The following is a 12002-nucleotide window of genomic DNA, read 5'->3' on the forward strand; positions in this document are numbered from 1 at the left end:
CTGAAGGAGCATCTCCACCCCCATCATCCAGCCCTGGCGCTGAGGGCCTTCTGGCAGTTCCCTCACTGTGAGAAGCGAAGTTTCAGGGAACCAGGCAGAAGAGGGCCTTCTCGGTAGTGGTGCCGTCCCATCAGATGCCAAGTTTTTAATATTTGATGTTTTATCGTGTTTTTAATATTCTGTTGGAAGCCACTCAAAGTGGCTGGGGAAACCCAGCCAGATGGGTGGGATATAGATAATAAATTATCACCATCACCATCCTCTAGGGTCAACCTCTTCTCTATGGTCAAAACAAACTAAAGGGCCAGTATAGGCAGTTTCTCTTTTTGGAAGATTCCCCCTTTTTCTTACTTCAGAAGAAACCTAAAGCAGCCCCTTTCGATCAAATGAAGAACACAGAAGTCCTCTCATCACCAGTAGAATCGTGTATTCTTGGGTTGTGCAATTTGGCAATAAATAAAGTTGCTACAGTAGGTTCAGAATCATGGCCTCCCCACTCTCAAGTGACAGTCCAGAGCACACATTCTAGAGCACCATCCCTGCCCCTGGTGCCTTCCAGATGTTTTGAACCACAACTCCCATTGTCCCTCACCACTAGCCGTGATAGAGTTAAAAAAAAAAAAGACCACCTGGAGGCACCAGGTTGGGGAAAGCTGTTCTAGAGTTTGCACCTTCATGTACAGCCTGCGTCAAAGTCCTTGGGCCAATACTGGTCATCCATGTAGCAAACACTCTCCCAGCTGCTATCTGGAGGGCTGTTTGGAAGGCTTGGCGGGAGGCTACTGGCCAGTGTCTGTTCCCATTGTACCTCCACCAATCTGTAAAGCTCCATAGACGTCTGAGCATCTTCTACTGATGAATGTCCATTTCGGCTAACCTAACAGATGGGAAAGGGGGGGGGAAACAACCAAACTGTGTGTAAGGTTCTAGTCCTCCAGATGTGCCATCTAGTAGCACTGACCAAAGCCAACCACTCCTACCAACTTCTTATAAAGTATATATTTGCAGTGAACAATCCTAAGTTTTCCTATTTAAGAAGTACATCATAGCCAGTCCAATAGCACTGAATTCTACTACTGGGGTTCTCATCCCTGCTCACCCCGCCAACCTCAATACCTCCATTTACCACTTCATCCAACACCCCCGGTATCCTCCCAGCTCCTTCAACCCCTCCACCACATCCTCACAGCCCCTCAGTGTTCCTCCATTCCTGCTTTACTTAAACCTATGATGTTGTTCAAACATCTCAAAACCCAACTTCTCCTTTGCTCGCCTCCTTTGCCCTGTCTTCATGCAAATCCAGGACTGCGATGCGGCACTACAACTCCTCCAACGGTGGGCTGCGTGATGACAGCCTTGCATTTTTATGTATATAGGAAGATAACCCATGATAGCTAAAATGAACCTTTGTGCTCAACGGCAGTACAACTCTATCTCTAAATCCTATCGGAGTTGCCTAATAAGTTAATTAATAATTTCTTTTCCGCCCTTCATCAGAGGACCAACACGGTTTATAAATATAAAAATACATAGCATAGTGATAAACAAAATAACACCCCCCACCGAGTTTTAAAAGCCATGGATTGTTTGATTATCCAAAGGCCTGGAAGAAGAGGAATGATTTTTGTCTGGCACTTAAAAATATGTAATGAAGGGTCCAGGTGAACATCCCTGGGGAGAGCATTCCACAGTTAGAGAATTAGGGGATAAGATCAAACCCTGAGGAACCCCACATTGAAGGCAGGCTCCACAGGACCCAAGCATGAACCCCCCTAGAGATGACCATCTAGGTTGGACCGGAGGCACTGCAAAGCACTGCTGCCCATCCCAATTCAGACAGCCGCTCCAGGAGGAAACCATGGCTGATGGCACGGAATGCTGCCAATAGGTTAAAGAGAATTAAGAGAGACACGTTTTCCCTGTCTCTCTCCTGACAGGAGTCATCATACATGTCAACCAAAGCAGTTTCTGTGCCAAAACTGGACCTAAAGCCCGACTGAAATGGATCTCGAAAATAAAAGTTTCCTCCAAGAGTACTTGGGTCTGAATCTGAGAGAGGAAGGCATCTCCTTAAATTACCTGAATATTCTTGTGTAGCAGCTCACTAGCCAGGCTCTTGAGAGAGACGCTGGCTTTCATAGGAAGCCCCATCTTCTTCCTCAGCAGGGGGCTCCGACTCGTGTCCCGTGTCCAGGCATGGGGGTGAAAATATTTCAAGGCTCGGAAGTCGTTGTGGATGGCATGCCCCACCACTATCTTGTCCCTCACAATCTGTAGGATCTGCAAGAATTAAAAGGCCGTTTAGCCACCCGCCGTCACAAACAGAGGGCCTTAGGGAGATGGCGACGATAGGCTGTGCTCTACGTTTTTAAAGGTGGGTCAGAAATATTTTAAAACTGTTTCAAACCATGTTGTGTAGCGTGACTGGATTTGAGGGGATATTTGCTTGGAATCCTGTGGATTTCTGAGCTACAGTGGGTCTGGGGCAGAGGCTGAATGGAATTCTTTAGCCTGGGACTAGGTCTAGGAGAAGAGATTCGATTTGAAGATTTCTATGTGAAAAGAAGACTAAATACTGTAAAAAGAAGCTTGTATCAAAAGCACAACAAACCAGCCTATTGATTTTTCTCCTGTGAATAAGAGAGCCGTTAAATTATTCGCCCTGGCCCATTTCCTATGGGGGTCTGGACACCCGCTACAAAGCAAATTGTGATAGTGAGACTATGGCAATACAAACTGACAGAAAAAATAAAGAGATCCAGTATGGTGTAATGGTCAGAGTGATGGTCTAGGACCTGGGAGACCAGGGTTCAAATCCCTGCTCAGCCATGATGCGCCAGTGAGCAAGGGGAAGGTTCTATTCTGTGGAATAGCATTCCTGTTGTGATATTAAAAGGCACCCCCTATCTGCACTTTCCGGAAAGAACCACACTTTCCACGTTGAAACGTTATTTTAGAAGGCGATTAATAAAGGATGATAATAATAATACAGTCGTACCTTGGAAGTCGAACGAAATCCGTTCCAGAAGTCCGTTAAGACTTCCAAAATGTTTGAAAACCAAAGCGTGGCTTCTGATTGGCTGCAGGAGGCCCTGTCGGGCGTTTGGCTTCCAAAAATAGTTCACAAACTGGAACACTTACTTCTGGGTTTGCGACGTTCGGGAACTAAGCTGTTTGACTTCCAAGGTATGACTGTATTCCCGATGGCTCTGTACAAAAAGTGCAAAACCTTTTGGACTCAAAAGCTGTGCAAATTACAAAGCACAAGGTACACCACAACCCATTAGCAATGCTGTTGGGTTATATCAATGGGACACAACTATAAGAAAATTAAACCCTGATCTTCTAATAGTGGCATGCCCAGCCATAGCACATCGGGGGGGGGAGGGGGGAGGACACGTGTTAAAACATCAACAGAAAGGAAGTGGATAAGTTCCGCCAGCAAATACAAACCCAGGAATGGAGACAAGAGAACAGAGCATTTTGCAACAGACAGGTAGCCAGCAATTATTCACCTGGAACCGACCCCTGTGAAATGGGTTAAGCCAATCAAATGCAACATTAAAAGGCTTGTATTCAGAGACTTGAAACGAACTGGTAATGATGTACTAATTAACGTAGGCGCCGTTAGCCTTCAAAGAACGAGCAACAAGGGTGCGGGGAGCATTACGAGCTTTTAAATTTTCTCGATTGTAATTTTGAAGGATGCAATAAAGTAGGAAGGTTAAAATGTATCACTCTCTTTAATAGCAAACTCAGGTGCTGAGTGCCAAGAGAAGTGGAGCCAAATTAGGGTGACCGACAAACAAATCCAGAGGTGTCAGTGTTGCGGGAAAACCGAAGGTTTGAAGTGGTTGCAAAAGGTGCAGTTGGGCAAGAGCCCGCAAGATTATTGCAGATCACACACTGGAGTCCCGGCCCAAACACCCCATGTCATTTTGGAGGGTCTCTTGAATGTCAGGTGCAGGTGTGTGTATGTTGGGAATAAGGGATGAAGTGGGAGGTGGGCCCCACCTGCACGATACATTGAAAGCAGTATCATACCAGTGTTTAAAGAGTCCGGGAACTAGTTTAAGAGTGCACACAGAAGGTCCCTGCAGCTCCAGGTAGGGCTGGAAATGCCCCTCGCCTGAAACCCTCTGCCAACCAGAGCAGAAAATACTGAGCTAGATGGACCGAAGGTCCGACTCATTTTTCAGCAGCTTCCTATGTTCCTAAAACCGGCTTGTGCTTTTCTGAATCCTCCTAGGCTACTGCAAGCTAGCGGCATGTTCGTTCTTCTTCTTAAATATACACTGCAGTATCTAAGGAATACAGGTGCTTATTAGTAGTGATAACATTATTTATTTAGTCGCATTTATATCTCCCCTAGGAGCTCAAGCTGGCATACATGGTTCCCTCCTCGGCCCAGTATACCTGAAGGAGCGTTTCCACCCCCATCGTTCAGCCCGGACACTGAGGTCCAGCTCCGAGGGCCTTCTGGCAGTTCCCTCTCTGTGAGAAGTGAAGCTACTGGGAACCAGGCAGAGGGCCTTCTCAGTAGTGGCACCCGCCCTGTGGAACACCCTCCCATCAGATGTCAAAGAAATAAACAACTATCAGACTTTTAGAAGACATCTGAAGGCAGCCCTGTTTAGGGAAGTTCTTAATGTTTGATGTTCGCTTTATTATTATTATTAATAATATTCTGTTGGGAGCCACCCAGAGTGTCTGGGGAAACCCAGCCAGATGGACGGGGTATAAACAATAAATTATTATTATTATTATTAATATCTCATTTAATCCCTACAACAACCCTGTGAGGTAAATTAGGCTGAGGGGCAGTGACTGGCCCAAGACCACCCAGTAAACTTCACAGCCAAGCAGGGATTTGACCCCTGGCTTCCTAGGTCTTAGTCCAACACTCTAACCACCATACCACACTGGCTCTCAATTCCTCATTTTTCAAATCTTGGAAGTTCAGTTCTCTGCATTTTCCACATCAGTTTGCAATTTTTGTCAAAGAAGCAGCAGAAGCTGCCTTCATGGAATTTCATGGATTTGACCCCCGTCTCCTGGGTCCTAGTCTGACCCTCTTACCACTAGACCACACTGGTTCTGCAGCAAGCATCTAATTCTCCAGCTGCATGGATTCCAATCCTCAACCCCTCTTCTCCCTCCTTTGCTTACCTCGCTCCGTGCAACCTTAAAAGGAGTGGCCTTTTCCATGTGTCGCCGGGTGATCCCGCTCCACCGAGTCCTGTAATCGACAATCGGGAGCTCCGGCCGGACGTATTTGTCGTAGATGACGTCCCCGTCGTAGTTCACGACTGTGCACCGCGCCAACTCGCTGGTCCTCCCAGCGGGGCCCGTGCCCACCATTTCGCAGTCAAGCGCCACACATTTCCTGGGCGTCGCACGGGATAAGGAACCGGTGACCTTTCCGCCAGGGGAGGCTACTTGATCCTTGAGACTTTGGGAAGATGTCGGCCACCTGCCTGGGTTCACTGAAGCGCCTGGCGCAACCGGACAGAGCAGGCAAGGCTCCCTAGGAGCCCCAGCTACATCCTCCTGGAACAACTGGCCGCAAGGGCTGACTTCACAGCGCAAGGATCTCAGTGCACCACCCATTTCTGAGCTGCCTGAAGTCGTCGGCAGGGCTTTTCCCTGCAGCCCTCTCTGCTCCAATGCCCTCCGCGCCATAAACCGCTGGTATCGGCGGCTCTTCTTTTTCTTCTGGCCAGAGGTTTCAGCATCCTGGGAACCTTTGTCGTAGCCCGGATCCCACTTAGGGCAGAGGCACCCAAGGTCCTGCTCTTCATCCATCCCCAAGTTACCCACCTGGACCACTTGCACTGGAGTTACCCCACCTGGCGAGCAGTTGGTGGTAGACGGCATCCTGACGAAATAAGAAAACCCCAACTAAAGAATCATGGCAAGAAAAATTGATGGACTATGCAGAATTGGCAAAACTGACATACAAGCTATGGGACAAGGAAAACTGTGACTTTATAAAGATTAAATGGGAACCCTTTACAAAGTATTTGAAGACGCAACAAAGCGAACTGGACCCCTTGGCGGGTTTTGAATAAACATTCACAAACTTTTTATTGATAATAATCAGCTAAATAGTTTGAGGATCTATACAGCTGTGTAACATGCAGAAAACAGCATTTTTAAAGAAAAAGACTGGAACTGAGGGAAGTTGGGGGGTGGGTTCTGTGGGGGGAGGGAGGAAAAATGGGGGAGAATAAGGATGATATGTTTCTGGATAGTATGTTTTAATTTTGAATAAAAAGTTATTTAAAAAAAGAAGACGACAACGCGGGAGACTTAGGGAACGGGAGGTTGGGTGGAAAGGCTGACCCAAACACGGGAAGGCAGAGAGGGGCATGGTGAGCAGAGCAAATAAGGCACTCTCTCCTTGTGGGATGGTGATATCCTGCCTCTCCACTCAGGAACAGGGAAAGCAGGGTGGATAAAAACCACAATTTTTTTTTTATCAGATTTTTTTAAAATTTAAATTGGATTTTTAAAATAAAATGCTTTTGGAGGAAATATCTTTCTAAAGATAGTTTTCTATTTAAGTTACATTATAGTCCAAAGGCTATTCATCAGGAAATAAGGATTTGTTTTGTTTTTCATGTGTGCTAAAACTCAGTCTAAGGTTGTTGTTGTTTTTTTAAAAAAAAAACCGTTTAACCACATCAGTTAACAAACATGGATACATATGCTATAATGTTATTGTTTTAGTTAAATAAATTTAACTACATTTAAATTGTTATTAAGGAAATGATTATTTTTCTCCTTCCAATAAAGTACACCAGAAAAGTTGTCCAATTATCTGTCAATGTATTTCTAATAGTATAACCAAATCAGTAATTTTTGATCTAACTGTAAAAACTACTCTGAAAATTTATTATTCCAAAAATGAAACCTTCATCTGGTTGTAAATATTAAGAATATTACCAGCAAGAATGAGTCTTTCTGTAAAAAAAAGATTTAAATCAAGTCTTACTGACTAGTGATTTAAATCGATTTGATTTAAATCAAATCCACTCTGAGGGAAAGTTTTCAGGTTGTCCAGCAAAAGACATTTGGAAAGAATGCCTTCACCCAGGGACTCCTCCCCAGACAATTCCCATCACTCCCTGGACATGCTGACCAAGGCTGATAAGATTGTCCTAGGTGAGGGATGGGACACCTGTGGCTCTCCAGATCTTGGGTGTACTACAGTTCCCATCAGCCCCAATCAGCTAGCCAATGGTTGGGGATGATGGCAGTTGTGCCAATACAACAGCAGAAGGACCACAGGGTTCTAGTACGGTCTTGATCATGGCAATGACCTCTGGTAATCCCTGCATGGGGTGGTAGTGGTCTTGCCAGCTCATTTTAATCATTCAGAAATATATTGAACCCTATCCTTTCCAAAAGGTCAGTTTATTTTTCCTGTTTCAGTTGTCCCATGCCCCAAACCTCATCTGAGATTTTTTAAAAATATAATTCTTCTATTTATTTATGTATTAATTTATTGCTTACTTACAAAGTGCCTACAATTGCTGGGTAGTGGAAGCTCTGCTCTCAGGTTTATCATCTTAAAAAGCAAAGCCAATAAAAGGCCCCCCAAAAAAGAGGAAAAAGAAAATGATTTAAATTGATGTTGGGTCTTTAGCTTAAAAACGACGACAATCCTGATCAATGTTAATAGTAAATAAACTTTATTGTATTGTTCTATTTATTTAAAAAATATTTCTGGTCCTATGATCCCATGAAAGGTATCTGGTCCACCTTTCAACAACAATGTGTTCATAACGTAATGTAAAATAAACCCACTTATAAACATTATAAAACAATAAAGCTACATATGAGTAACAAATGTTAACAAACAGAACCTAGCTTTCAGTGCCTAATGAGTGTATGTGTGTGCAATCTTCACGTGCCTTCAAAGAGAGCCCAAAGAAGAACTATCCATAGGAGAGCATTATGTAACTCTGAGGCCACCACAAGAGAGGCCCTGCTTTTGGAAGATAAGTGACAATGTTACCTCCCTAGGCTGGGGTGCGAAACAGGTAGATGGGAATCTACTGCTATATCCCTAAGTAAAAAGGTAAAGGGACCCCTGACCATTAGGTCCAGTCGTGCCTGACTCTGGGGTTGCGGCGCTCATCTCGCTTTGTTGGCCGAGGGAGCCAGCACGACTAAGCCGCTTCTGGCGAACCAGAGCAGTGCACGGAAACACCTGTTTACCTTCCTGCCGGAGCAGTACCTATTTATCTACTTGCACTTTGACGTGCTTTCAAACTGCTAGGTTGGAAGGAGCAGGGACCGAGCAACGGGAGCTCACCCCGTCGCGGGGATTCGAACTGCCAACCTTCTTATCGGCAAACCCTAGGCTCTGTGGTTTAACCCACAGCGCCACCCACGTCCCATATCCCTAAGTAATCTGAAGTATATCAGGAAGCATTTCTCCCCAGCCCTTTAAAATGGCTGAAAAAAGAATCCTAGGGAGCAGGGGGACCAGGAGCAGATTTTTGCATCAATGGACCTGTAAGCTTGATTATGTGATGCTGAATTCCTGCTGCCGGTCTATGCAGACAATACTAGATGAACCTGCTTCATATTATCAGTAGGGCAGCTTCCTCTTATCAGTATCTGGTTGGCTACTGTGAGGAGGAGGGAGGTTATTGTATTGTTTTATTTTGAATTTTGTGGTTTCATTTTGTATTTTTACCTTGTGACCAGCCCTGTGATCTGCGGGTGAAGGATTGTATATAAATTGAATAAACAAACAAATAAGGACAGGATAAGGAACTAGATGCCCCCCCCAACTTTCCTCCTTCCCATATGGTGAGGTGGGATGGGGTGGGGTGGGGGAGTTTTATTTATTTACTTTAACCATTTTAGGCTGCTTTGATGGGCAAATAACTCACACTTAAAATCAGCCCAAAGGGAGAAAGAATAAATGTAACATTTTGAAAACTTAAAAGAGCAACAAACCCTGTTATCAAGGCCCGAAAAAAAGAAAAAGTTCAACTAGACCACTACTCAGCTAAAGAACAGCTTATGAAATCTACATGTCCCACCCCGATTCAGCCCAGTTTCACTTAAATTACACCCCCTTCTAAAAATAGATACTGTAAGGGGGAATTCCAAAATAGGTATGCGGACCATCTTATAAAATACCCCCTCACGGGGCCTGGGAACTTCCTAAGGCCTCCTAAAGCACCACTTTTTCCCTTCCCTTCAGTTACTTCCTCGACCCCCAACTTTTAAGGATGAGACCCGCCCCATCCTTATGCCCATTTCCCCCTTACCTAAGGAAGCCCGATCCCCACGTGTCGCTCCCGGAAGCAAAGGCTGATCTGGCGACTCTCACATGCCCGGGCAAGTCCTGCGCTTCGGACGCGCCCCCTACCTCTGATTGGCTGCCTTAGCCAAGGCGGTGGGGAGGCTATCTGCATAAATGGGCGTGGCTTGGGATGGCCGCTGGCTGGCGCCTCGCTGTCCGCGAGCAAGGAGGTCGCCCTTCAAGTCGGATGCCGCTTGCGTCCAGTTTTAAGAGGCTGGATTTTAACCCCCGCGTAATTGTGTACAGGGCAGCCTGATTGTAATCTTTATTTCTTTCCTCTTTGTCGGAAAGATCTCTGAGTCTAATGGGAGTTTACGGTTGTAATCCTGGGAGTAGGACCCATAGGACTTCTCTGAGCAAAGGTGGAGAAGATCGCGCCAGTGGCATAGCGTGGGTTGTCAGCACCCGGGGCAAGGCAAATAATTTGCGCCCCCTAACCCTAACCCCCAGATGTTGCGCCCGGTGCGGCTGGCCCCCCCTGCACCCCCCACGCTACGCCACTGGATCGCGCTGCTAGTCACCATGAAAATTGTGCGTAGGATTCTAGCCGTGCATCCCAAGCTTGCCCTGGTTTACTTGGAAGTAAACCCCACTAAGTGCAATAGGGAGGTAAAGGTAAAGGGACCCCTGACCATTAGGTCCAGTCGTGGCCGACTCTGGGGTTGCAGCACTCATCTCGCTTTATTGGCCACATGGGTCATGTGGCCTGGCGAACCAGAGCAGCGCACGGAAACGCCATTTACCTTCCCGCTGGAGCGGTACCTATTTATCCTCTTGCACTTTGATGTGCTTTCAAACTGCTAGGCTGGCAGGAGCAGGGACTGAGCAACGGGAGCTCACCCTGTCGCGGGGATTCGAACCGCTGACCTTCTGATCGGCAAGTCCTAGGCTCTGTGGTTTAACCCACAGCGCCACCCGCGTCTCTCATGTATTTAGCCTTGCAGCTTTCTCCCTGCATTATTCCCTTTCTTAAGAACTGGCTTAGGATAAACTACCCCTCGTCGGTTGGATTCAGACGTTCCATATTTCCATTTGCATGCAAAAGGTTTTCAGGGAACAACAAGAACAAACAAACAAACCTTTATTGCATTAGCATACAGCCATAGCAAAATAAGACAAAACAAAAATACTAGAGACAAACAACCAGGCAAAATACAAGGCGATATTGCTGGCATGATGACATTTAAATTACCCTAAGACAATAATGCAAAGATTTAAAAGCCAGCGCCAACAATCTAATATACGGATATATATAAAAGTAATAAAAGGCATTAAAACAGGACCAGGCCTAGGACACACTACCCTATCAGAGTAGCCCTGAGTTTCAGAGCCTGCACTATGAAGATGGCCACCCCACGTGAAATTTGGGGGTTTGTGTCCACGAGAAGCGATTTCAAACAGTCTTCCTTAGACATAATGGTGGGCGGGATCAAGAGGAGGAGCTTAGATCTTATTGGGTTGTAAATGGGGCAGTAGAAAAAGAAATGTATGAAGTCCTCTACTTCATTCATTGAGCATGGACATGGGCGCTGAGCAATAGGGGTCTTAGAGTAAAACCCCTGAAGGAAGGCCGTGGGTATCCAATGGAAACGGGCCATAGTAAACGCTCTTCTCAAATCGGGCTCCGTCAGTTCTGTCAAGTAGTTGGCAAGTGATCTTACCACTTTCACTTTAGGGAGTCACATGGAAAGGCGGGCTGTGGTGGACTGTGCCCGGTCCATGGCCTCGTCTCTTATAAGAATCCAAGCCCGGATTTTATGCTGGTCCCAAGATGATAGCGTATCAAAATCTGGGAGGGAGTAGCGTGCAATAATAGTCTCCATGGCCTTGGACCATTTGTTACTGGGCTTCTTTTCGATGTAACAAAGTTCTTACATTAGTGGCACTTTGTGCTTAGGCACTAGGTGTGCAGAACACCCAAGTATAGATTGTCCCACGTGACAACTGCACACGTGTATGTTTCACGGCATATGGGTGTACGGGGAAACTGATGGTTCAAGGCTTCCCAGAGAGTGTATGTGCTCACTCAAATAAGGTTGTCAACACTTTTGCCAGTCCTGCTCCTGTGTCTTAACAGAAGCCTTATGCATAGAAATGAAGCAACTTAAACTTGTTTCAACGGCATGCCTCAAGATGCTCGCATCCACACCATGGTGTTCCCCAAAGAATCTGCAGAACCAGATTTCGTTACAGGTGCTATGAATAATAACTCTGTGAGGGTTAAACTACACTTCCCAGGATTCTTTCGGAGAAGCCCTATGGTGTGGCTGTGACCTTAACTAGTTGCATTTCTCAGTGTCGCACTACTATAAGCAGCATGGCTGTTTAAATGTTTTTAAAAGTTGACAGTCTTTCATATAGCAAAATGCACGTGCATGCCTGCGAAAGACATAAATTTAGACAATGATAATTACATACGGACATGGAAAGAGATTAAAAGAGAAATATTAAAATGGGACAGAATCTCCACAATTAAAATGAATGTGCTGCCCAAAATATTGTTCCTATTTCAGGCGATCCTAGTGATAGGCGGGGCAGGTTGCTTCAAAGACTGGAAGAGAGACTTATCAAACTACATCTGGCAAAAGAATAAAACATAAGTTACTTATAGACATTAAAGAAAGAGGAGGTTTTGCCCTGCCAGATTGAAGATCTATTATGAGGCATCATGTCT

The 12002-nt window shown here is 45.6% G+C and overlaps 1 protein-coding gene across 1 annotated transcript; it reads right to left on the reverse strand.

Annotated features, from left to right (window-relative positions):
• Positions 1–410: 410 nt before the first annotated feature.
• AEN (apoptosis enhancing nuclease) lies at positions 411–9455 on the reverse strand. The gene is given in 5 exon segments (XM_082198707.1): positions 411–877; positions 2080–2280; positions 5170–5878; positions 9294–9344; positions 9346–9455. Coding segments are annotated over 5 exon segments (1260 nt in total). The 5' UTR covers positions 9441–9455; the 3' UTR covers positions 411–673.
• Positions 9456–12002: the final 2547 nt, after the last annotated feature.

This window comes from Podarcis vaucheri, assembly GCF_965113315.1.
Source record: "Podarcis vaucheri genome assembly, chromosome: 14".
NCBI classification, from domain to species: Eukaryota; Metazoa; Chordata; class Lepidosauria; order Squamata; family Lacertidae; genus Podarcis; species Podarcis vaucheri.